General features: G+C 42.2%; 1 protein-coding gene across 1 annotated transcript in view; it reads left to right on the plus strand.

Annotated features, from left to right (window-relative positions):
* Positions 1 to 2,223: 2,223 nt before the first annotated feature.
* Positions 2,224 to 26,809, plus strand: part of frmd6 (FERM domain containing 6) — a 32,861-nt gene continuing 8,275 nt past the window's right edge. The window contains exons 1-9 of the mRNA XM_080783969.1: positions 2,224 to 2,480; positions 14,978 to 15,286; positions 15,757 to 15,847; positions 18,057 to 18,136; positions 20,032 to 20,108; positions 20,481 to 20,667; positions 21,977 to 22,132; positions 22,447 to 22,512; positions 23,305 to 23,373. Of these exons, the coding sequence (XP_080640095.1) occupies positions 15,188 to 15,286; positions 15,757 to 15,847; positions 18,057 to 18,136; positions 20,032 to 20,108; positions 20,481 to 20,667; positions 21,977 to 22,132; positions 22,447 to 22,512; positions 23,305 to 23,373 (825 nt within the window). The 5' untranslated portion in view covers positions 2,224 to 2,480; positions 14,978 to 15,187. The remainder of the gene's footprint in view (positions 2,481 to 14,977; positions 15,287 to 15,756; positions 15,848 to 18,056; positions 18,137 to 20,031; positions 20,109 to 20,480; positions 20,668 to 21,976; positions 22,133 to 22,446; positions 22,513 to 23,304; positions 23,374 to 26,809) is intronic.

A 26,809-nucleotide genomic window follows, 5' to 3' on the forward strand; every position in this document is an offset into this window, starting at 1 on the left:
TGTGTGGTGGCATTTAGCCCGGTGTGAAAAGAACATGGTTGTGGTGATGGAGGCAAATGTGACATCATCTGACATGTGTGTCACATTAGCATCACATATACAGCATTTCTGTGTAATGTTCAGGAAAGGTGTTTTATGTCTTTGAGATGGAAATGTCTCAATGTGAGTAAGCAACCAGCATGGAACAGGTGGTATGGAGTACACAAATGGAGAGTGGGGAAAAGGTCATTTGGACCACTAATGAATTGTAAACAAAGTACCTTTTAATGTCGAATTAACGAGTTTGGTTGGCCTTGTGCACTGTGCGTTTAATCAACCTCAATATAATAATAATATCAATACTCTATTCTCAACTCTGGGCATCAGAGTATAACTTGAGTAGATTAGTGTCTCACCCAGAGGAGATTTGTGGTCTGCTGTTTTTTCTGAAGTTAATGGTTTGCGCAGCTTTGTTGTTCTCAGTTCCCCTTCTTATGTCACATCAAAGCGGTGGAAGCCAAGCCAAAGGGGGTTTTAGCCTGGCCTGACCAGGCACACTTCCGAGCCCTTTTCATGTTGGTACTCCATCTCTCCCTCTCCCTCTCCTCCTCTCTCTCTCTCTCTCTCTCTGACAGGCTGTCTGAGCCCAGTCTGGGCCCCTCTAGCCCTAATTACAGGTCATGATGTCAGCAAAGGGCAGGTCAGAACTCTTTGATCGTCTCCCTACTTTTTATTCCAATGGTGACTTCATAAAGGAATAACAAACATATTCAATTATATTTGCCTGCAATATGGAGTGCTTTGCTTTAACAATTTTCTCAACATATGAAAAGGTGCGGTAATACTTTCTATACATCTATAGTGCTTCATAAGCATGCTTAAAATGCAATATAATATACTCATAACACTATATAATTATAGTTCTAACATACTCATAATGCTTTATAACAATAATCATAACACATTATAAAGTATTTTATAATTACTTATTACCGGTAAAAAACACAACACATTATGTCTTATAATGACTATAAGGTCATAATTCTTTATAACTACTGGTCACTCACACAGAACTTTCCTTTAGGCCATCCTTTGACTTGTAATCACACTATAATGCATTATAACAGTGATTATACATTATAACATTATTGTAGTGTATTACAATTTACAAATAACTATGGCATTTATAATAGGCTTACATGTTTTCCCAAATAGTGGGTCACACGATTCACGACCCATTGTGGTTATGGATCACAAAGTAAATACTCTACTGTTTTTAATTATTGTTTCAAAACATGTTCAAATTAGTTTTGAAACATTTTGAAACAAATTGTGAAAAATTTGAAACAAATTGTGAAACATTTTCTTTCACAAGTTAAAAACAAAATAGCATCACAGCAAACCAGTAGATCGGCTATTTAAGCTAAATTGTTTGGGAACCACTGCAGACTGCACTAAGGAATCATAGCAAAAACAAATGTCTATAGTGTCCATGAAGTAGCATGATACGTGACCTTATAAGTCATTATAAAATGCATTATGAATTATTATTATTGTTATAAAGTATTATAAGCAGATTATAATGCCTTTTTAGTTTTTTCAGATCGCCATTAGATTCTGCTGCAGTCACTAGTCTTTCTGTGGTCCACATAAAACATCACACAATAAAACAACATTCATACAAGTACAAGTACAAACTGTATAATGCATTATAGACATGGCATGCATAGCATAGCAAGTGTTGGTTAATTAACAGGCATATGCTTGATTGAATCTAATGAAACGTCTAATAGTGGGTTGGTCCTATCTAAAATCTATTCTAATTTCTAATACAACGACGATTTGGGCTAATTTGAACAATCTGAGGTGAACACAAAATAAAGAAATAAGAATACAAGTTCTCCGGATACCGAAAAGAACTGCATAATACATAATGTATAATTATATACGCGCGGGGCACTTGACTTCGATACTATTTCTCCCCACCAGGCTTCCAAAATTATGCTGCTCTTCTACAGTTGAGTGCCGTCTATGGTGCCGACCGAGGAATGGAATGAGAGGCAGTCGTGGACGCTACCAATTCTTCATCCAACGGGGGTGGATATTATTACGTGCAATGCAATCGTGCTACGTTTCGAGAGGGGGGGATTACACTGTGTGAAAGTCATCTTCAATATGACATGTTGTACTGGTGATAGATTATTTTCTGCACGCAGAAATGTCGTTATTTGTGTAGAAACGCGTGGCTAAATTAAATCGTCCCACCCCTCATTCCTCTCGTGGGACTTCCACCAATTGCACATGTATTCCTATCTACTTGTTACTGTTCCAATAGAATGTGGCGCTCGTCGAAGGAGGCTGTCCCCAATCCCGCGGTCGTTTTCCTAAACTAAACTTAACCGAAGTCTATTCTTAGTTGGATATATTTTCTTAAAGCGTAGGAATAAAGGCATTTGGATTTACACGCTTTAAAGGGAATATTTTTTGTTTTCTCATGAAAGGTGAGTTGTATTTCATGAATTCGACTGGAAACACCACCACATATTTTATCCTTACTTTAGCACGGGGCTCCCCCATGAAACAACGTAACTTCCAGTAATTGTTTACTGAACAAAGTCACTTTGTTTATGTCTTCTAAAGTTGTGTATAGTCCGATCACTTTAGTTGGTGTCTCTTGGTTTACCAACAGTGATGCTCGGTGACTTTCTTTTATTTATTTATTTTTTAAAGAATGTTGGAATGTTGTTGTCGCCACGCGATGTTTTTTGTTTTTGTTGTTTTGTTCTGCGTTCAGACGTTGGTAGCGTTAGAATAAATTAGATTTAGTAAAGGCTTGATCGAACTGGACGGAGTAGCTAATCATGTGTAGTGTAGCCTGCCTACTAGTATAGTAAATCCCTTTAAATGCCCGAGCTTCGGTCTATCGTACTATATTACCAATACCAAGTATGCCAGCAAGACAGTAGCCTACAGTGAAAAACCTAAATTCTCATACCGGTATATATTGCAGCTGTGTAATTACGCAGTTCATCATCATAAGTCATAACACAAATTGTGCTGTGGAGACGAAGTTCTAACGCAGCGTCCCACGCCTCTGCGCCGACAATGTCACTGTTGGCATCCTTTGGAATGTGTAATGCCTTATGATAGTCAGAGCTCGGGTGGAAAAATAACTTATGTGTTCCTTCCTTCCACCATGTCCTACAATCCATACAGGTTCGTAATTCGGTACTTTTCCTACACTTTGCTGTCAGTTTGAACAAAATGCGAAGCTATTTCAGGGCTCAGGAATGTCAACCATTTCCCCCTCTGTTTAATATTAGACTGGACAGCAATCATTGACAAAGACATTGGGAATGCTCCTTTGGTTGACTGGAAATGCATGTGTTTCATCTAGATTTTGGAAGGTTTCTTTACCTCAAAGAGGCATTATGAAGCTTGTTATGTAGGCTGTATGGAGTCTGGACGGACATAAAGCATAATGCAACACCACAAAGTATTGTGGTTATTGTACACTGTGAGCATGTGTCTGTGAATGAATCATCTTCAAAGACTCTGACTTCATGTCTTGACTTCAGTGTAGGGAGTCTCATGCAAAGGTCTCCAACACTTGAGGCTTAAGCTTGTACACATGGCAAGCTAATCAAGAACCCTGTGTGGCCTCTTCTTCAACTTACACACATGCCTCTACTCCAGCTGTGGAGGAAAACGGAAGTAAGACAAGCCATGTTTTTGTGCTGGTGACAGTCTTCAATGATAGGTGTAACAGAGCCTGCAGTCTCCCGTGAAAAGAAACAGGAGAATCAGAAGGGGAGCTGAAAGTTAGAATGTAGAAGCAGAGAGAATCAAACAGGGAAGAGAGATAGAGAGAAACAAAAGAAGGTTAGAGTTAAAAATGGACAGCGGAGAGACTGGCATAGATGGTGCAGGTGTTGTCTGGACAGGAAGACCTCTGCTTGAGAAGGAAACAAAGAGGAAATGTGGACAAAGGTGGTCAGTGCGTGTGTGTTGATGACGGGGGTAGGAAGTTTGGAACCATTCTGTATTAGAGAGTCCTTCAAAGTGGAAATGTGGACAAAGATGGTGTGTGTGAACGCATGTGCACAGCTACACACATACAACATTGAACTCCTCTTTGAGCCCCACAATAGGCACCAATAAACACAACAAACTGAATTGTTTTTCCTGTGTTTATGGAACTTCCCGCCATCGTCCACTTTCTGTGTTTTGATTTGAAACCACGTCATGTGGCACTGTCTGTCTACCTACAGACTGTTGGCAGTTCAGTAGCTTATCTTACAGTGGATTCAATACCACACACATTAAGTGATCGTTTCCTCGATCTAAAACCTCACCAGCACAAGCCCAACACAAAGACCATAGCCCCAGGGGTGCTTTTCTCCAGCGGTAAAGCTCTGCAGCGAATACAAAAGCCAGCTTTGGGTAGACACAGTAGCCTACCTGGCTGAGATGTTGAAAAACACAATTTTATTCATATAGAGGACACTGGACACTTGCCTCTCTCTCCATCTCTCTTGCTCTCTCTCTGGTTGTCTGTCTGACTTTGATTCTCTGCTTCTACATCTCATTCATTTCTACATCTTTGATCTCTTTCTATATTTCTCTTCCACCGTTGTGATAGTCCCACAAAGGGGCCTGGGCACATTTTACTTATGTTTCAATAACAGAGGCTCACATTTGTATTAACTCCAGTGAAAACCTATACGCAGTTTCCATAACTGCAGACTAGCAACACATGCTCTGTGAGGAAAGCCAAAAACATTTTAGTTTCATACAATTAGAGTGAATTTACCTTAGTTGAGGCTTGTTTATAAATGTTCCCCATAAAACTAAAAATGTATTAGTGAATCTACCAGCAGCCCTATCCTAAAGGATAAAGTGTCAGAGAAGAAGCGCATTTACAGTCTCAAGTACAATTATATGAAGACAGCAGTATGGGACTGTCACTGCACGCACCATGAGAACGGATGAGATTACTGTTATCGCCATAGACGCGGAGAAACCCTATCTCTCACCCCCGCTGTTGCATGGGGTTATCTTCATTTTGACTATGTGGGTGTGAATACAGTCAAACATCCTTCTCCATGTAAGTTATACAGGTGCCCAGGGCTTGCCACTTCTCTCCTGTCAGGCCTCTATGGTCCGGCCCATATCAGTTCTGTCGCATGAAAACTTTATATCTTTAGAAATTCTTGAATTGAGAACAACACATTACAAACAGCTCTTGTTTGGATGAATAACCAAACATGCTTTTGAAAAGTCCAGAATGCGGTTTTAAATTGAGTATCATTGGTGCTGGCGCCTGTACGTAGCTCATAAGACTTGCTCAAAACTTCAAATGATTATGCAAAACTTCAACTAAAGGAAAAACCCGAAAGTCACCAAAGCTCGAGTTACGAAGTTTTTGCCCAGACGGTGGCATTCTTCTTCAGCCCACGCTACTAAAGTATGTCTTAGTGTCTTTTCATATCCATTTCTCAAGTACACCATGAGGAGGGAAGGGGAGAAAATGGGGTCAGTGCTTCCTGCATTTGTCTGTCTCTCTTCCTAGGATTGTCCTTTGCTTCTTTCACTCTGCTCACCACTTGGCCTCTTTGGTGAAGATTGAGTGCATTCAGAGATTGAAGTGCACCCAATATATTTATCTGGCTGCTACATAATATTACAATAGACATAATATTATAATGGGTTATAATTGTGAACCCAGACGTGGTACATAAGTGTTTATGTTCACATCCATAGAGATTCAAAGATATCCCATGCATATTACAATCAAAATGGTTGAGAAACAGGATTTGGCAGATCTTGTAATTTAAGATCTTGTTATTTAAATGTAACATTAAAGTCAGACAGCCCTCTTTTAATTGCTGTTCACAGTCAGTTTATCAATCACACACCATAGAATATATTCCAAGCCAGTCAGTTCACCTGCGCAATCATTCCAAACAAAAAACAAAATTGTTGTCTCGTGACACAAGAAAACCAACAGTGTGTTGGATTGGGTGTTGCAGCTGTTTCTTTAACCTTCTCCTTTAAGGCCACTCACTCTATTCTGAGTGTGCGTAATGGCTAGGTTGGCTTTTCTACAGTGCGTTGCACTGCTAGTTTTGCGGGTTACTCATGCATGTCCCAGGCCTGAATGCTGGGTGCCATAAGCCTGCAGGGTGGGGAGCTTGAAGAGCGACTGCTGACTCTGTTTAAACATGTCTGGCTGCTCTGGCAGTTTGAGGTGTGTGTGTGTGTGTGTGTGTGTGCGCGCGCGCGCGTGCGCGTGTGTGTGTGTTTGTGTGCATGTGACAGCGATTGTGTGTGTGTGTGTGTGTGTGTGTGTGAGAGAGAGAGAGAGAGAGAGAGAGAGAGAGAGAGAGAGAGAGAGACAGACATGAGTGAGTGAATGTATTGTATGAATGAATGTCTGCATGTGTGAGTGTGAATATAAAATATTGCACATATTATGTGCAAGTGAGTGAGTATGCATAGACTACATGCTGAGTGAGTTATTGTGTGTGTGTGTGTGTGTGTGTGTGTGTGTGTGTGTGTGGTGTGTGTGTGTGTGTGTGTGTGTGTGTGTGTTTTATCCACATGGAGGCCAGATGTTATGGATGTTGAAATCAGTTTCCATAAATGTTACTGAGCTTAAGTTTGAGCTACTTCAGTGTACTTCACTGAAAAACCTGAACAACCGATCTCTGTTTCTTTTTCTGTTGTTCAAGATGAGAAACATACATTTTCCACATAAACATTGCCTATGATCTTTAGGAATACTAATTGAATGTGTCTTATTTGCTATCATATAATTTATTCAGGGCATTTGCTAAACACATTTGCCGTTTTTCAGCATCACACTCATCACACAAACAGCCTACAACTGTTGGCCACTGAGCAGCTTCAGTGGAAGAAATGGCAATTAATAGTAGTTCAGCGAGTGTGGACTGTGGAGTCTTATTCATTCACTACTATCCCCTCCCTCCCAGCTCCCAGCTGGTCTGAGAAGAAACGGGAAACTATGCAGCATGCAGTCAGTAGACAGCGTCCATACCTTTCTATCAACTTTAGCCAATAATATTTCAACAAAGAGGACATAGCAGTAGGTTTAGGACCAATCTGGGAACTCTGGGAACTCTCTCAGTCTTGAGAAATTAATTTAGGTATACAACAATCCCTCGTTCGATCAATCCCTTCATTCTTTCTGCCCTGGCCCACCTGTCTTTGCAATACCCTCCACATGAACCCATTTAGAGACCGTAGGACGTGTGGAGCCGTCCTAGCTAATCCAACCGATGGATTGCGAGGACGTGTACAACTGTACACTAAAACTGACTTCGCCAGATTGCGGCAGTATTGAGTTCACGTACCAGTTCCCTCCTCCTGCCTGCACCTGGGATCTCTCAAGCCGAAACGATGAATCCAGAAGCAGCGGGACAAACATTATCTCCATAATAATTTCGAGTTGTAGTCTTGTTAGGTTGTGTTTACATTTGCGCTGTGGCAGCGCTTCAATATGTCATAAATCTCGCGTTGATCCCGCTTTTAAGCAGCCTCATACAGCCACATATCGCTCCGGACAGAATTGGACCGGAGTACATCATCTCTGCCTGAGAGTTCCCAGACTCTCCCTGCTGGCAGAATGCAAATGTTATCCATTTGCGCTGCCGTTCACTTTCCTGTTTACCGCTCATAAAGAAAGGCTCGTATCTCCTAATCTAGGGAGCTCTCCGTGGTTTTGACCAGATGGATATACTAAGCTTTTCATTTCTGACTTCAACATGCCTCTCGTTTCAAATATGAATGCGAGGGATTATCGAGCGACTTTATCGTAATCATAGAGAGGTAAGCAAGCAAAAAGAAAATTAACATGTCAACAAAACCTCATTGAAGAAGACACTTAACTTAACATTCATTGTACCTTTCTGTAAACCACTGATACGTTGCATCTAGCAACGCAGGCATTGGGCTTGAGCCCTATGAGGTTCCCTGGGTGAGACAGGGCTTCAGAGGGAACCGATGAGCCCTATGAGGTTCCCTGGGTGAGACAGGGCTTCAGAGGTAACCCATGAGCCCTGTGAGGTTCTCTGGGTGAGACAGGGCTTCAGAGGGAACCCATGAGCCCTGTGAGGTTCCCTGAGTGAGACAGGGCTTCAGAGGGAACCGATGAGCCCTATGAGGTTCTCTGGGTGAGACAGGGCTTCAGAGGGAACCCATGAGCCCTATGAGGTTCTCTGGGTGAGACAGGGCTTCAGAGGGAACCCATGAGCCCTATGAGGTTCTCTGGGTGAGACAGGGCTTCAGAGGGAACCCATGAGCCCTGTGAGGTTCCCTGGGTGCGACAGGGCTTCAGAGGGAACCCACGCACATGCTGCATGCACCCAAGAAATGGGCCAGTGCAGTGCTGCAGTGCAACTACTACTATTCATTGTAGAGATGCTCCGATCAGGTTTTTTGGGACCGATACCGATCACCGATTGTTTTTCTCATGATCGGTCGATACCGATTTGTCCGATACCGATACTGATCTTGTCAAATGTTGCAAATTTTCAAAATGATTATATGTTAAAACTGTTTCTGTGTGTGGGGAGGAAGGGGAGAATGTTTAGGCTTGTCACAAAGATGATAAATGATATTATACACAGTTTATACACAGTTTCTCCAGATATGGTAAATTGCAGATCACAGATCACAGGTAAATGCCGATTACCGATCAGAGTGAATTTCGACCAATATGGCCGATTACTGATCGCTGGCCGATTATCGGAGGATCTCTAATTCATTGGTTGCATCAGTGCACCTTAGATTTACCAGGTCTGTCCATGTGTGAGTATGTGTGGATGCACGTAAATGATATGATGGCGCACCTACAGTATATGAAAAACCTCTGGAGCCTGTGAGCCTCTGTGAGACTGCTGCTACTAACTCAGGGCCATTCAAATTGCATACCGATAAATAAATAAATAATACTTTCTTAGACTCTAGGACTGAGTCGCCATCTAGAAACGTTTTTGGGGATAATTTGCAGAAACATGCAGTGACAAATTGTTGCTCTGGTGACCAGGCTGGTCTGAGCATTGCAGATATCTGATCAATTAAGGATCACACACACACACACACACACACACACACACACACACACACACACACACACACACACACACACACACACACACACACACACACACACACACAATGTAATAATATATCAATCTCTTAGTCTCTGTTGTTAACAGTGGAGGCAGTTAAATGTAGAACTTGGCATTGCTAACATCGAAATTGATTCTTATTCCCAAGAACAATGAATGTACAGGAATTTGTCAACCCTTCCCTTCCCTGTATGTTTTTGACAGGCATTTCCTGACATGACAGGCTAACATAAATACTAAATAGATGTCACTGTAGATAGATGTCGCTCACTGGCAGTCTAAAATTATCTGTTTGGATGTGTAGACCCCTCACTGCTCCACCCCATGGAAAACTATTTCTGGCATTGTTAGCAAACACACAATTAGAGCATCCTAAACAGGGAGTCCACAATCAGTGCTTTGCTTAAGATCACTTTACATTCACTGGTTGTTGTGGAGGTGCTTTATGCTGACTTTAGTTTCCAGCTTCAGGTTGGGCACTTTAACCTCTTTTCTATCTGTAATCAATAACCATAGATAGGCTAAACAGGAGAAAAGAAGACTCCTGCTTTAGCAAGCCTCACTGTGCCGGCCAATGCCATCCAGTGACCAGCATGATTTAGAGCTAACTTTATACTCCGCAACATTTCTCATCAGCTGAATAAACAGATCTCTTGCCAGAGAAGAGAGAACAAGGGTAAAAAGAAGTGACCTTCAGTCAGGTTTTGCCGTCAGCTCTAGTTATAAATGCTCTGCCCTTTGAAGGAGGAAACCCTTTAAATATTTCAACAAGGGCATTTTTTTGTCTGCGTCTACACCCCATGCCACATGCATCCCTAGGTGATTGTGGAGATAAATTTAGGTTTGTCGATGTCACCGTGCGCCATTTGCTCTCAGTAATTTTTTATCTCTTAGTCTTTCTTATGTCAATATTTTACAAAATGACACTGAGCACCTAAAGCTAGTCATTCATTTATCCTCAAAACTGAGGTTTCAAGTGTTATACATTTTTCAGTCAAAAATGTAACCACTTTCATTCTGGGGTCCCTGTTTGGGGAATTTGGGCATAGGCAAAAGGTTTCACAATAGTGAAGATAGCAGATGTACGAGCTCATAATCATGATACGACACAATTGTAATTGACTCGAGCTTTTTTGGTAGCGATTAGTTTCAAAGCAGTAGGTTTTAATTGTGTTAACTTCATCTCTTGGAGGCTACAGGCGTTGCCAGTATATAGATGGTCCTGATGCTGTGAACCCCAAAAACCTGGCACTCCAAGTAGTAGTACTCCAATCACAACTATACTATTTCCTACTACGGTTTGACCCAGGTCTCTACCTATCGCTGGGATTACCATTTATGCGTTCTATTTCTGGGTCTTGTGATGCTGCGAGGGGATGTAGTGCACTGGCAAACTCAGGGGACACGGAGATGGCAGCGGTGCTCCTGCTCACTATATGCAAGTCAGGAATCAAAGGCCTCCATTGTTGGAATGAGAAGCAGATGTTCGTGTGGAATTCTCCTGACTGCAGCAGTTTTTTTCCTGCTCGTGCTTTGAGCGTTCACTCTCTTCGTCTCCCTCTCTCTCTCTCTCTCTCTCTCTCTCTCTCTCTCTCTCTCTCTCTCTCTCTCTCTTTCCATATCCTTCTCACGTACCCTCTTACGTCTATCTGTAAACCTGACATTTATGTACTTTACCTGAAGCTATTCTTATGTTGGTACAGGGAGAGTCAAGGCTGTCAGTCACTCTTTCAGCTTCCTCCTCCTCTTGTTTTTCTTTCTTTCTTGTTTCTTCTACCTCTTCTTTCTTCTCTGGGGACACTATCCCCTCCTCCCTATACAAGCACAGAGCATTTTCCTTGGCTCAGCCATCAACTTTCTGGAACCGTTATAGGTTTTAAAGGCACTCCACCCCGGTGATGTCAAAGGAGTGAGGGAGGGTGGGGGCTGTTGTGGAAGTCTCCTCGCTGAATTTGCACCCCTCTGATATCAAACGAAAGAGAGAGCGAGAGACATTACACATGACAGAGGCTAGCTAGAGCATTGGTTCCCAACCTTTTTATACTGAAGTACCACCTCAGAAAATATTTGGCTCTCCAAGTACCACCATAATAACTGATGTTAAAATACAGGAGCGTATACCTGCCCTTTTTGTTCCATTCCTAAGCCAATAATGACAAAACTCTGTCTGATCGCTAATCGGCACAACTGATGATATTTCTAATTAATTAATCCCTTCTCAAATGTTCTATTAATGGCTAGGTGTGCTGTCATGCTCATTTCAGCATGGCTGGATAGCCTATTTCAACCAATTGATTTGTCATAACTACCTGTACTAGTAGTAATATAAATATTTCATTCCACTTTTGTCTTTTTTCTCCTTTTTTTGGGTGACTCCTCTGTGTACCACCAGATGGGGGCTCTACTAGTACTCTACTAGTACCAGTGGGGGGCTCTACTAGTACTCTACTAGTATCAGTGGTGGAACCTCTGATCTGGATTATAGAGAAGGTTAGAGGCTGTTTCTGTGTTTTACGTGTTGAGATTTTGCCACATCGAGAGACAATGCCATATAGTTCTGCTGTTCTTACAGGCTACAAAGCATCAGAAAGCAGTACAGAGCTGACTGGCTATAATGTGCTGCATTGCTATGCACACACGCTAGTGTTGCATCACCCCTCTCAAGGCAATGAAAGGGGGATCGAAGAAGGCAGCAGTAATTTCATTATCCAACCCTCTCTCCCTCTACTCCAGTGTGTGTGTGTGTGTGTGTGTGTGTGTGTGTGTGTGTGTGTGTGTGTGTGTGTGTGCGACTATGTGTGCGCGCGCACATACTTGCATTTGTAATATGTTTGTGTCGGGTTCCCGTTAATCTATGGGAGTTCATGGACATTCCCCAGTGCCGTGATGGCTCATGGATAGACTACACAATGGACCTTTAAAATCATTAGTAATGACTAGACAGCCAAGCATCTATGCATTCGTTTTACATCATTTAGCCTCGACTGCTCTTATAAACAACGGAATGGTAGTATTACTGTGAAAGCCAGGTATTTTGTTTCTACCTGACAGAGTAACAGGATATGACTTCAGCAGAGAAACCACAACGAAGGGCCATTAACTTAACTGTGTTACAACAAGACCTGCACGTTGGTCTGCACGTTGTCCTCACTATACCTAAACACACACTCAAACCACGAGGTGAAAGTGATATGTGATCCTTCCAAAGGGAGTCATATATCTAACTGCAATGTCATTTTTGTCAGTTGAAACAAGAGTCGACTCTAGATGGTGTAAAGGCCAGGTGAGCACAGTCAATTCTCCACTCATGAATTTTACAGGAGAAAACTGTGTTTACTGTAGCAGTATGATTAAGTCTAACAATTTGACTTTCAAATATTTTCATGTGATTGTTACTAAGGCTACGTTACCCTACATTGATAAGATTGATTGATTGAAACTTTATTAACAGTTTGCAAAAGTACAAAGGTACAGTCATATACAATAATGCTAAAAGCATAACACAAAATGCCCTGAGGGCTTGTTGTTTCCATTGTGGTCATATGTTCAATTCATCAAGACATATAAAGACATAATTGTATTGCTCCTAGTATTGATGATTTCTTGTATATTGTATTTACAGACTTGTCTAGGTCCAGTTGCAAGTGCAGGTCTGGTGTTCGCAGTAGATCAGAATGAGTCTGTGTTTGAGAGAGAGAGATAAGAGCTGGGGCAGGGAAGTGATTAAATTAGGCCTAGTTGGATCTGACTTCTAATTAAGCCCTGGTGCATCTCATAGCTCAGCTGTTCTGGAGATGCGGTTGACATATGGTGAAGGCAAGAGTGCAATAACATGCACAGGATGTGTGTGTGTGTGTGTGTGTGTGTGTGTGTGTGTGTGTGTGGGGGGGGGAGGATATCAAATGAAACACAACCACCCTAAAGACTAATCATTGTGTGTATTTTGCTTTGGCAATGTTTTTGGCATGCTTTTCTCATGCCAATAAAGCCCTTTGAATTGAATTGTGTGTGGACATGAAATAACACCACAACGTTTGTATTGTTTTGTGCATACGTTTGCACTTTTGTGTTAGTATGTGTGACCATAGTCATAGATATAGTGTTCTATTTTGTGTGTGAGGTTTTGATGCACGCATTTGTACAATTAAGTAGAGCTCAGCTTCCTGAAGGTCAGCAGCAGCACAGTGTACTGTCCTGGTCATGGCTCATCAATGCAGCTGTGCTGAGTGTGTCTTTTACCCATCACTGTGAACGTTCAATGACCACCTCTAATGAAGACCAATGCATCAGGCTATGTGCACAGTATGCCTATTTAATGTATAGCCCACTTAGTCCAATTGTATTTTATGACTTTGCAGCAACAGACCAGTATGTGTTGGATGTGTGTCTATAAGCCTGTCTATAATGCCTGCATTGCAGCAAGAGTCAAAGTTGACTGCATGTGTACACGTATCAGTCACTAACGTTTTGGGACTTTAGTAGCTACATAATGTTAAATCCTGACTGTTGACATTACGGATCTTACTCTGTATTTTTTCTGTATTTTCTGAGTCATGAAATCACCAATGCATTTACAGCTTCCCATTACCTCTAAGGAGAACATTTATGTAAATGTCCTGGCTATATCTTTCACATGCTTATTCACATGGAGGTGCGTGTACTGTGACAGCAATAGTGCCATCTGTTCTGAATGACAATGTAGCTTTACCGTAAGCTGCCTATAACAGGAAGAAGTGATCATGAACATTTGATTGTTCCTCAGCATTCCTTTGTCTGAGCTGAGACAATTCACACCTGGAGAAAGTGTCACATGTCCCCCAGGCAGGTCTCCTGTGGTTATCGCCATGACTCACACTAACACAGCTAATGGCATCTGTTTGTGTATGTGTGAATGTGCGTGTTGTTCGGTTCCAACTTTTTATGTATGTGTTTATATGTGCTTCTTCTGTGTCTCCGTGTTTCTCTATACTTTTCATGTGTAAGAGGGGGGAGGAGAGGAAGAGAAAGAGAGAGAGATTGAGCTGGTATGTCACACACTTTTGTTGTTTTGTCACCCGTGGTGAAGTTCAGAGGTCAAATTGGGGAATCAAGTCGATTTTAAGGCGTGAGTCACTGGCCCGTCACACACTCCTCTTTCATTCCTTCTCTGTCTCTCCCTCTCCACTTTCATCTCTGAGCACCATCAGGGCATTCCATCAGTTCACAGACAGATGTTCAGATGTTGCCTGGGAGTCGTTGAACATTCCTCTGTCGTGATGTCAGATAGGCATGGACACCGAAGCAACGCGCACAGGAGTATTCCTGTCGCATTTGGTCTCTTTCCTTGCACAGTAAAATCCAGTGTCAATTTAACTCTGGGTGCATAAAAGGGTACCCTCAATTTTTACACTCAGGATGAAATTGAACACTCTAGGTTTTGTGTGTTAATCTCCCACTTTCCCTTTCTCTTAGTGTTTCCCAACCTTTTTTACTGCCAGGGCACAGCCTAAAAATCCCAGGGCACACCTATATATAATGGTGTATGTATGTAATGATGTATGTATGTTATATATGGATGAGTCTGAGTCAGATAGAGTCTATCTGGCACACACACACACACACACACACACACACACACACACACACACACGCCATAGCAAAGGTGTTCATGGACAGACTCTTCTGCACACGTTATAGTACAGTGTGACATCATGTGGTTGCTCCTCTCATGCTGTTCCGATATCGGTCCAACACATCATAAACTAATTATAGATACCGCCAGCTTCCTTATACAAGAACTTCATCATCATTACTTTACAAAGTATTCAATCAAGACTAACATGAAATCCTGTTTGTCTCCACAGCGGCTGTCTGTATCTCTGGTACCCATGACCTGTCCTTTGAGCACTGTTTGGCCTGCTGAGCCTTTGGGTTCTCCATTGCCAGTGCTCGGCTACAGCTGAAGCAAGGCTACAGCCATTATTGGTATCAGTGGTTCTGGTGGTGGTGTAGGTGGGTCGCCCGAAGGGGCCCGATAGCAGGCAGGGCCTGTTCTGTCACAGTCCCACAAGAAGATGAACAAGCTGACCTTCAACAACAACAAAGCCATGCAGGACCGCCGCTGTGTCTGTGTCTTTCTACCCAACGATGACACACTCAACGTCATTGTCAATGTAAGTGAAATCTACGGTATAATCTTTTTTTTAAATCAAAGTTTCTTTATTAACCCATTCTGACCTGAGATCAGATTCTAAAAATGTCTTTTACATCCTGACAGTTTTCTGAAAAAGCAATTTTTCTAAAATAGCAGACCCACAAGCTCGTATGAGCTTGTAGATTTGCTATTTTTCAATAGCTAAAGCATGACATAATGCTAACACCAAAAGGGGTTCCCGCCCAAAATGGGTTAATATTTTCAAGTCACATATGAGTCAAATAAAAATAACATACAAAAATGAGTATTTTATCCCTCCCACCCCCCAGAGTACCCGCTCCGAAAGAGCCACAACCCTGGTATCTCGTACCATTAACACATTTAAATTAAAATAAAAGGCAAATCTACTGTAATCTTGTGTGTGTCTCGTGGCAGTTTAGCAGGTTAACAAAGATAAATAACAATGTGCTCTGATCTCCCTGCTCTCAGGTGAAGACCTTGTGTCAGGAGCTTTTGGTACAGGTGTGTGACCTTCTCAGACTGAAAGACTGTCACCTGTTTGGACTCAGCGTCATTCAAAGTAAGCAATGTCCCCGTCTGATTCTCTCCTGCCTGTCATGAATGCTGGTGGTGATTCAGTCTTTAAAAAGTAGTGGTTCATTTAGTTTGTTTTGTTCCCTTATAGGAGGTTATAGGAGGTTGAACAACAGGGTTGAGAAAGGCACTAGTAGGCAGAACAAAATACACAGTCCCAGTGTCATTACACATTACAGCATCCCATTCTATGTAGATACTAAAAAAGTATACACCCCTGTGCTTAGGCAAATACACACAATCACAATATTATTATGACATCACAAAATACACTGATATAATGACAGTTTCAGTGTCAGAATATTCTTACAGTGTCAGTAGTGTTATCAGTACAATAACCGCACCCTATATTGTTACTGAGTCAATGTCTGTAACTGCTGGTGTGACTTCAGAGTAGTAAGTAATGACTTCCTGACCGATCAGCTCCTTTGAATAAAGGATAAAGCCACTTTTGATCTATTATTTATTACCAGTGATTGCACAATGTGTGTAAGTGAATTTGCACCTGGGTCTCCCACATGGGAAACCACACATCTGCTGCTCATCCAAAGAGGCCAAGGGAGATATTAGGTTTCTGGGCATCAGGTAGGGCCACTCTGCTACAATTTGCACTCCTTTGACACCACACAACCAGGCCACCTAATCGTATTGCAGGAGCCCTCAATAATAGATACAAAACCAGGTTTCCTGCGTTGAAAATCAATCTACTCCTCATTCAAACTTTGGCCACTGCAGACATTAGGGCTACTCACAAATGCAGCCTATAAAGATGCACAAAAGTGTGATTATTTACCTCCAACCAAAAAATCATGGGAAGCAAGAATCTGCCTTCTGCATTTTATTTGTTTGTTTATGAATCTCTCACCTATGTAACTACTGTGAGTCAGGCCCACTTCAGCCTGACTGGCTCCCATTGTGCAGAAAGGTTAAAGTTGTTTTACGGCAACTTGGGCTGGGTGAGGGTCATATGCATGGAATGAGTCACCCCGTCAGTCCACTGGCGTGTAGCAGACAGTGGGTGACAATTGTAAGCAACTGCGAAAAGGGAAGCAAACCGCAAAGGGCAGTGTTTTTCAGACAGCTGGCCTCCAGATGAGCCAATGACAGCCCAGCAGGTCAATTGAGCAGGAGCCAATGGGTCTGATTGTGGGACATTCCTGAACTGCTTGTCTGAACAGCGTGAAATCCCCTAGGCAAACACTGTCCACCTACCCCCTCTGCCTTGCTGACTGTCCCTCACTGACCAATGCAGCCACAGCCCACCTCCATCCAAACCGTAGTTGTGAATAATTCATTGTTTGCTAGATAATTGCTTTGTAGTACCAGATAAGGAGAGTTTACTACATAGAGCATTGCACTTGTATTAGAATGTTAAGACAATTAACCACTAAATCCTGTATTTAGTTGACCGGAGTCCCCCAGGGCTCTATACTAGGTACCCTCCTTTTGCGCTACACTAAATATCTTCTGCAAAAAAATAGCCAGTCTACTGTACAAGCTAACAACGCAGATCGGCTAACAATGCACATGGTCCGTTTCCGCTGAATGTTCGCCCCTGCCCAGAAAATGGGATGCTCGGGTTCATGTGGTTAAACAAAAGATATGTCCGTTTATATGTAAAAGCATGTTAATCAATTGACATTCTGTGTAATGTGCCCCTGGTGTGGTAGATTCTATTAATCTGGTAGAAAAAGGTATGAATTATTTCAGACTGCTTTGTGATATTTGACTCTGGTTCCTTATCCAGGTTACAAGTTATTTCCAGTTACTATTTAGTTGCTGCTCACTATCCAGTCCGACCACTCCTATACAGCTCACTGAGTGCATACACTACACAGTATTAATAGTTCATAGTTAACGACACACACACACACACACACACACACACACACACACACACACACACACACACACACACACACACACACACACACACACACACACACACACACACACACACACACAGACACACAGAGCATACTTTTGCTTACGCACAAGCCACCAACAATAACAGCCTAAAAGACACAAACACAACACTCACTGACAGTAAAACGTTTCATAAACAGTAAACACTCTGTGGATGGGTATTGCTTCACGATGCTTGTAGATTTGCTATTTTTTGCGAGTGACACCAGCATACGACAAAGTATAAATCAGGCTTATGGCTTCTAACCCGGGTTCTCTCTCCTCTTCAGATAATGAGCACATTTATATGGAGCTGGGGCAGAAGTTGTCAAAGTACTGTCCCAAAGAATGGAAACGAGAAGCCAGCAAGGTAAGACATCAAGCTACTCAGACGGCTGCCATTTACTTACTTCATATTTGGGCTTCATATTTGTGTAAGAGCAAAATGAACGCCATGTAAATATCTGTACATCAGAAGGTACAATCACAAGAGTTTTGGTTTCAAAATGAGATATCCAGTTTTTTGGGGAGAAAAGTGACAGCTGCACAATTGTTATAGTACCAGAATTGTTGTTATGAATGGGGATAGCAGGTAAATGGTGCATTTATATAGCGCCTTTATCCAAGGCGCTTTACATAGATGCATTACATTCACCCATTTATACACCGATGGCGGAGGAAACCATGCAAGGCACCAACCTGCACATCAGGTTGTTTTTTATTGTTGAGTTGTGTTTGTTATGATTGTATTTTTTTTGTGTTATTGTATTTGTATTGTATTTGTGTATCTGTTGTGTTTTTTCTGGACATTTTATTAACAAGAGAGCTATAACTGTAATGTTTTATATAATTTAAAAAGAATGTCAATAAATATATTGTTTAAAAAAAAACCTGCACATTGGGAGCAATTAGGGGTTCAGCTCAAGGACACTTTGACACTATCTTTGGGGGAGCACGGAATCTACCGGCCAGGCCACTCTACCCCACTGCCGTAAAACCATAACAACAAAGAGCAGGAAATACTATATATTATTTTGACTGTTGGACTGTATGTTCTGGTTTGTTGTCTTTTTTATTATGTGGTTCCCATTCATTCATCTAAAGCTCTGTCCACAAAACCTGTCCTCACAACATGTTCACAAAACCTGTCCTCACAACCTGTCTATCCTGCCTTTTCCTCAGTGGCTGTTTATTAGCATTTTTATATCCGTTTCATATCCCGTAGTTCAGGCTATGGGATGGCTATGGGACCTATCTTTGCCATGGTTACAGCCCCACAAGCTATGGGGTGCGTGAATCAAACTGAGCACGGCCAATTTACAGAGACACACTGCACACGGGCACTGACAGAGACAAAGCTGCAAACTTATAAAGGACTTTCAATTGCGGCCAGTAACACACACTGCGTTTTATGAGCGGGAGGGCGCTTTGGATATCATCTTCATGGCACAAGCATGCAGATTAAGGTTCTGTTGTTAGTTAGTTAGTTACTTTATTGCCACAAATGTAATAATGTATAAAACATTAGGTCCAAACAATAATAAAAAGGGTCAATACATTAAAATATACAATACACAACACAAAATCCCTTTACAACAGGAGCTTTCTATTGCTCCACAAGTGACAGGCAGGCATGTAGCATACACAAAGTCTCTCTGTTAGTGCTCAAAAAGAGTGAGCTCAAATCAATCATCACACATCGCTCAAATAGCTTAAAGGTTTCATGACATTAATTTAATCATTTTCATTTATTTGTATTATTCGTTTTTCTTTTAGGTTCCCTTTAAACATCAACTTGCTATGGTTGTGGCAGCGACGGGTCCGTGTGTGCGTGTGTGTGTTCTTTTCTAATCCTGGGGTTGTGTTATTAGCACACATAGCTCAAACAGCTTAAACATCAACTTCCCATGGTTGTGGTAGCGACGGGTCCGTGTTTATGCATGCGTGACGTGCTGTCAGCTCAGCTGACACTGTGTGTGTGTGTGTGGGGGGGTGACTGTGTGTGCGTGCGTCGTGCGTGTTACACTACGGTATATAAATTGAGAACGAGCACACCATTCAAAGTAGTAGGGCGACAGAAAAGAACATGGCGACCACGTCCATTGACTTCAATAGAGATTAGAGAAGTGGCGCTATGTTATATTCGGTTCCACTTTCTATATATTTTATATAGATGAGTAATTGTGTGTAAGCATTGAAAAATGCAAATTTTACCTCACTGCCTTGATAATAACTGTGTCCTTTTTTCATTTGTGTCATTCTCAGGGCATTGACCAATTTGGGCCACCAATGATCATACACTTCAGGGCTCAGTATTATGTGGAGAATGGGAGATTGATAAGGTGAGTACGTCTCCATGGCCACCCAGAGTGAAATCATATTTAATTCTTATAAGTAAGACATTTATTGTATCTATGACTATTCTATATCTATTGTGTCTAAGACTTAGCTCTAGATTTAGAGCTATTTAGCTGGGTTCTGGTATTTGTCTACAGTATATTCAAAAGAATGGAATTGCATTCACCAGGGAAATGATCTTGTACAAATCCATAGCGTTCATTTAAGTAAAACCAGAAAGTGTGCAAATGAAACCAAATGCACCCTTATTGGGGAGTAACCCTTAGAGCGCACAAAATGTACAATGTGAGAGTTAAACACAGTGCATCAAGTATTCACCCATTCAACCATTTTTGATTTCTTTATGTCACCTACAGTGACCGGTCAGCCAGGTATTACTACTACTGGCACTTGAGGAAACAGTTACTCCTGTCCCAGTGCATCCAGAGGGAAGAAGCCTACTTCCTGCTAGCTGCCTTCGCCCTGCAGGCTGACCTGGGAAACTTCAAGCGTAACAAGCACTTTGGGAAGTACTTTGAACCTGAGGCCTACTTCCCCTCTTGGGTGAGTATGTCTAATGTGGCCCTGATGTGGCCTGTTATCGATCGAGTAGAAGCAGTGATTTAAAGTTACTGCCAAGCAGTGTCCTTTAGAAGATGCCATGCAAATACGAGACGTGTTCCACATTTCTTTTTAGGGTTACTGGCACCGTCCCATAACTAGATGTTCACTGTTTTAAATCCCACAACGGCCAACGTGTCCATCAAAACGACCTTTAGCCAGACACTGGCTACTGTCTACTTCAAGGATGTCGCTCCTAACTGTCACTGTCCTCTGTGGGCTAATGTTGATGCATCACCCCTCTGAGGTGTCTTTTAGGTGTCAACCGTGCTACAATAGAAATCCTGAAAAATGTGGCTGGTACAGATCTCAGCAGGCAGTCAGACAGGCAGTGTTCGGGCACTAGCCTACTGTCTGTATGTAGGTCTGTAGCCACCTTCAATTAATCATGCTGGCCAAACACTTTATGACAGGCCCTCTCATCTGAGCATGTGAGATAATGAGAACTGGGACACCACAAGTTTATTTTTGTCCCTTGAAGTGGCACACTTGTAATCTTTTTCTTTTTTAATTTTGAGAAACATGGCTATTGGCCATTCTCGTGACGCCTGTTTACCGCCACTCCAATCACCCCATCCCTTCCACCCACCCTCCACCACTCCTTAAAGCCCCACCCCTCTGATTGCCCCTCACTTCCTGTGATTAGCCTGCTGTCCTCTTATCGTTGCTTTGAAACAGCAGGCACAGGAAATTGTTGTTTGAGCATGATCAGGGGACACCATCCTACAGTAAATCTCCCAAAAGATTTAGGTACTTTACAAAGCTTTTACTCAAGTCTCACAAAGCCACATGCAAAGCTTAGAAAGTGCGCTTCCGGTTTCCCTCTGGCTCTTTGCTCAGATCTCAGGTCAGGTTGAGGCCCACACAGTTCACATCTGTTAGCCCTGGAGCAAGGTGCTTCATTAACCTCATTGGAATAGTGCACTGCTAATCTGACACCGAGCTGCCTGGGTTGTAAGGAGCCTGAGGTCCAGCTCCACTGTATAAGCCATGCAGTGAGCAGGGTGAACTCAATTACTGTCAAGAGAATCCCAACCTTTTCAATGCAACCGACCCCTTGTGTTTCACCTCCCTCTCTATACACATTCGCTTACTGTACTTTATTTGCTCTTCTTAATGCATAGCTAGCTTATGTGTTTATATTCTAGTATGGGGCTTGTATAATAAGATTTTTTTTCCAACTGTGATTACTGCCCTGCTGTATTGCTACTGTCAATCTAACTAATCAACTGTGATCTGATTTAACCTACAGGTGATAGCTAAGCGTGGGCGTGAATACATCCTGAGGCACATCCCAAACATGCACAAAGACCAGTTTGCCCTGACAGCGTCCGAGGCTCATCTCAAGTACATTAAGGAGTGTGCACAGCTTGATGATGTTACTGTTCACTACTACAGACTGTATAAGGTGAGCGATTGTAAGACAGGATATAGGACTATCTTTTGTGTAAGTAAACAAGAGCGAGGCCACTCTTGATGGGAGTTTATTCCACGACAGCGGGAACAAGAAGATTTATTTATATACAGGGATATTAAGTTATATGTGGAGATAATTATATCAGTGCTCAGTCACTCATTCTGTTACTGCACCCCCCCCTCCCCAACGTGTGTGTTGGTTACATACAAGATAGGAGGAAGGAAACAAAATAGGAATCTGATTTGCTGCATTATTACAGTGTTATCCTTCCTTTCTCATCAGCATCATCTCAATCTTTTTAACAGGACAAAAAGGAATTGGAGGCATCTCTTACATTGGGGCTGACTTTACGAGGGATTCAAATCTTCCAGGTACAATCTCTCTCTCTTTTTTTTATTGTGAATTCATACTTTTATTTGGTTGATTGTATATGTTTTAGCGTATTTCACAACCATGATGGATATGGCCATTAACTAAAGAACGAAAGAACTTCAACCATTCTCAACCTATCTTCTGGTCCTCACTAATACTCATTATAAAAAGGTACCATTTCTGTCTACTTTTCGGTCTGTGTCTCAGAGAAGGGCTGTGGACATTTCACTTCACATAAATCAAAACATGATCATGGTGAAAAGATTCGTTTTTTTCAACATTGTATCATGGTTAAAAGATAATAACATAAGTTGACAAATTAATTCATGAAGAAGTATATTCATTTTTGATTGGATGATGTATGGCGACAAGAACGTCAATCACTTCACACGGATGTGATTTTTTTCCCAACCAATCGTTATGCTTTCAACCTGGTGTCCCTATTTCAGGCATGTTGTTATAGGCAAAAATCTTCAACATTATCAAAAATAGCCATATTAGCAGATCTGTAGTACAAGGTCGCAATGCATTGTGATGCAATGGGTTGTAGATTGCCTATTTTCACTATTCGCTGTACGACAAAGTATATAGGGCTTCTGTGGTTAATCTTGATCATCCCGAAGTAATTATAAAGTAGTGGGACGACATGAATCCACAAAGGAAAAATAACAGCTTTTAGCCTTTCAGTTGGCAAAGGCAAAATGAATGGGCTTTTACTGAAAGACGTTGGTTGACAAGCCGTCACTGAACTGTCCTCTGACCATAGGCTTGACGCATGTTCTTTGTTTCAGAATGTAGGCTCTGTGAGACAGCTCTTGTATGACTTCCCTTGGACCAACGTGGGCAAATTGGTATTTGTGGTGAGTCTAAACCTTATTTAGCATATCATTCGTTAAAACTTAAAATTACACATACAAGTCTTAGCATGACCCAGCTCATGGTGGAGTTTGTCAAAGCCTAGCGGTTATGTTGGCTTGTGGAAATCTTTACTCCTTACTGACATTTTATATTAGCTCTCCAAGAGTCTTCTGGAACTAATCAGGGATTTAGTGAGACTTTTCCTTGCATGCTTGCATACATGCGTATGTAGTTATGTACATGATGGCCGCACACACGCACGCACGGACAAATATACTTCAGTGCAGTCAATAGCATCATCATGACATGCTCTCTCTCATAATCCGTGGAAGGAAATAAAAAAAAGTTATGTATTTGGTCCTCACATCTCCCTCAGGCTGTTCCTGTGTTATATTTAAGTGGGATAAACTAATATGTGCGTCTACTACCCAGACCACGCCCGGCCGCCCCTGACCTCATCAAACAGACTATTTATTTTCATGTGTGAACGGCTGAAACGGGCATTCTCCTGTTAGATTCTATGGTGCCGTGTCATTAGTCCGACGGCGCATTAGTCCGACTCGTCACATTATTAACCCTAACCTTCCCTAACCTCAAGCAAAGCCGCGTAGTTGGAATAATGGGATGTCTGAATTATGGACAGTCCCCACATTCTATGTGTGAAAGGCCAACACTGGACCTGATTCCCCGGACATTTTCCAGTGTATAAATCAGAAAGGGGCTTGTGTGTCCTAATATCTCCATTACACCAAACATCATCCCTGTGGCCTGATAAGTCTTCTCATCTCTCTTCTGAGTCAGCCTTGTCGTTAAGCTGAACGGAGCAGTGGGTTAATTTACCTCCATAGGGTCTGCTATCATGGAAAGGCAGAGAGGCTTACCACTACTGTATATCTGTTTCACTCTTGACGACTTAACGTTCCCTGCCACCCGACAATTAATCACATTCCCAGAGGATGACATTTAGGATTAGCTATGTGTTATGGCTGCTGTTGCACAGGGGGACATCTAGTCATTTCAATCTTTGGTGACTTTCCCAAAAGGTCGACCATTTGAGGACAAAAGAGCTTCATGGTCTTCCTGTGCGCATTGTTAGCTGTTCATTTTGAGTATAAATTAAGCATCATTCTGTTGTAATTCTTTTTCTGCATTGGGGGAACTCACCTGTTGTCTTTGTTGTTGTGGCGTGAAAGTCTATGATGGCATGCCATGGCTGAGGAGTGGAAGTGGATGATGATGCTGTGTCTGTGGAGTGAAAGATAAGATAAGATAAGACCTATATTCTCCCGCTGGGGTAATTCAGGTGCCAAACACAGTACAACAGTTAAACACAGAAGTCACAGATTGCAGTAGATGATGGAGAGACATCACAGTCAAGGAAACACCATCAGTAAGTTGGGAAAAAGAAAAGAAAAAGCATATTATATACCAGTAAGACGCGCAAACGCAGCTCGTACATATTTGGGTTTTTTTAAGATTTATTTTTAAGTTAAGTTTTTAACTTAGCCATAACCATATAAGGAGTCCCCAAAGCAGCTATACGTCCAAATATGGAGTGTGTTGCATCAATCACAAACAAATCACTCAGCTCCATATATGGGCACAAAGGGGGGGGACACAGACACACACACACACACACACACACACACACACACACACACACACACACACACACACACAGACAGACAGACATGATCTGCTAGGTCTCGCAAACATACAATATACAATCGGATGATGGAGCGTCTGTGGAATGAATGTAGGAGATGGCGTGTCTGTGGACTTAAAGTAGGAGATGGCGTGTCTGTGGACTGAATGTAGGAGATGGCGTGTCTGTGGACTGATTGTAGGAGATGGCGTGTCTGTGGACTGAAAGTAGGAGATGGCGTGTCTGTGGACTGAAAGTAGGAGATGGCGTGTCTGTGGACTGAAAGTAGGAGATGGCGTGTCTGTGGGTTTTCCCCTGTGGATGCAGAAGAGGGCCTCTTATGGCTCCGTCCCTCCCTTCCCCTCCTGAATAACAGGCTTTCTTTCTGCCCTTGCTCCACCCGCGGGCACGTCATCATCCACTGCTGCTGCAACCACGGCCAAGTGAGCGAGCCAGCAGAGCAGCAAAGGAGGAGGGTGGAGGGACCTGTGCGCGTGTCAATAAACACCAGATGTTGTGATGGTTTAGTGGGAGGGGGATTCTGTGCTCACGCCACTGGCAGAACTGAGCGCTTGCTCTTCATGGGCGTCCAGTGGCGTCACGTTTAAAATCAAAGAGAGAGGAAATGTGTGTTCATGTGTAGCTGCTCTGGTTGATGCACAGCTAAATCCGGAGTGTTCATGTAACAACTTAAAAACATTTATACTTCATTGACGGGATTCCCCCGGGACTCTATACTTGGTCTTGTACTTTGATGAAAATAGCCAATCTACAAGTTCACATTTTCACAATGCGCAATATAGAGTCACAAGAGGCGGTTCCACAGCCAAACGCCATCACCTGCTTTCAGTATAGCACGTACGCTTGTAGATATTAAATTTTTGCCATATATTCCCCCAGAATAGGGACGCTAGGGTTCAAGTGATTAACTCTTGAGGGTGTAAATTGAACAATTTCAGATATGTGCGTCTGATTGAGGAACGCGAGAAGGAAAGGGGCCCTGGGCAGAGCAGGGGTTTTCTTTCGATGTGTGTGGGCCACATTAGGGACATCTTGGAGAAGGACGTGACTCACAGCTGTCCTCCTCATAGAGGTCAGATGGTTTGACTACACACAGTCAAATCCTGAGCCTTCATTTACCTCAGAGAATGTAGTAAGGAAATTGTAATGTAATATAATGTACAAATGTAACATTTACATTAGCAAATATAAGTGCTACATTTGTATGTTCTCCGAGTTACAGACCCGTAAGAGTCCATTTGGTTACATTTGTACACTCCCAGAGTTAAAATAACACTGAGTTTACTGTGTGTACAGTATGTGTACCACACAAAATGAGAAGCTTTTCTGAGGAGTGGCCAAACGCCCTTTAATAACCAACACCGACCGATATCCGACACCGGCCTGTACTCCACTTCGGTGTACGTGTTTGGTCTGGACTTGGGACACAGCCAATGGGTGACCTGTCAGTTCTAAGTCCGTCTCCGTTGGAGTTGCTCATGCTATGACCAAGGACTTTGTGTTTTGTCAAAGTGAGAATGGTTGAGACTTATTAGTATATAGTTCAGAACTTAAAACTATTTTTATCCAGGCTGCCTGGAAATTCTATTTTCCGCCTTGCATTTAAAGTATAAAGTTAAGACACATTCACACCTGGGAGTGGCCCAGTTTAAAGGAGAATTTCGTGCTAGAAAGCTTTCTCACCTTTAGTTGCAGGTTGCAGTTAGTTGTTCATATATATAGCTTCTCTCCATAATGTCACCAGTATGTTAAGCGTCACACTTTACTTCATA

Source organism: Protomyctophum bolini (assembly GCF_963924005.1).
Source record: "Protomyctophum bolini genome assembly, chromosome: 15".
Classification (NCBI taxonomy): domain Eukaryota; kingdom Metazoa; phylum Chordata; class Actinopteri; order Myctophiformes; family Myctophidae; genus Protomyctophum; species Protomyctophum bolini.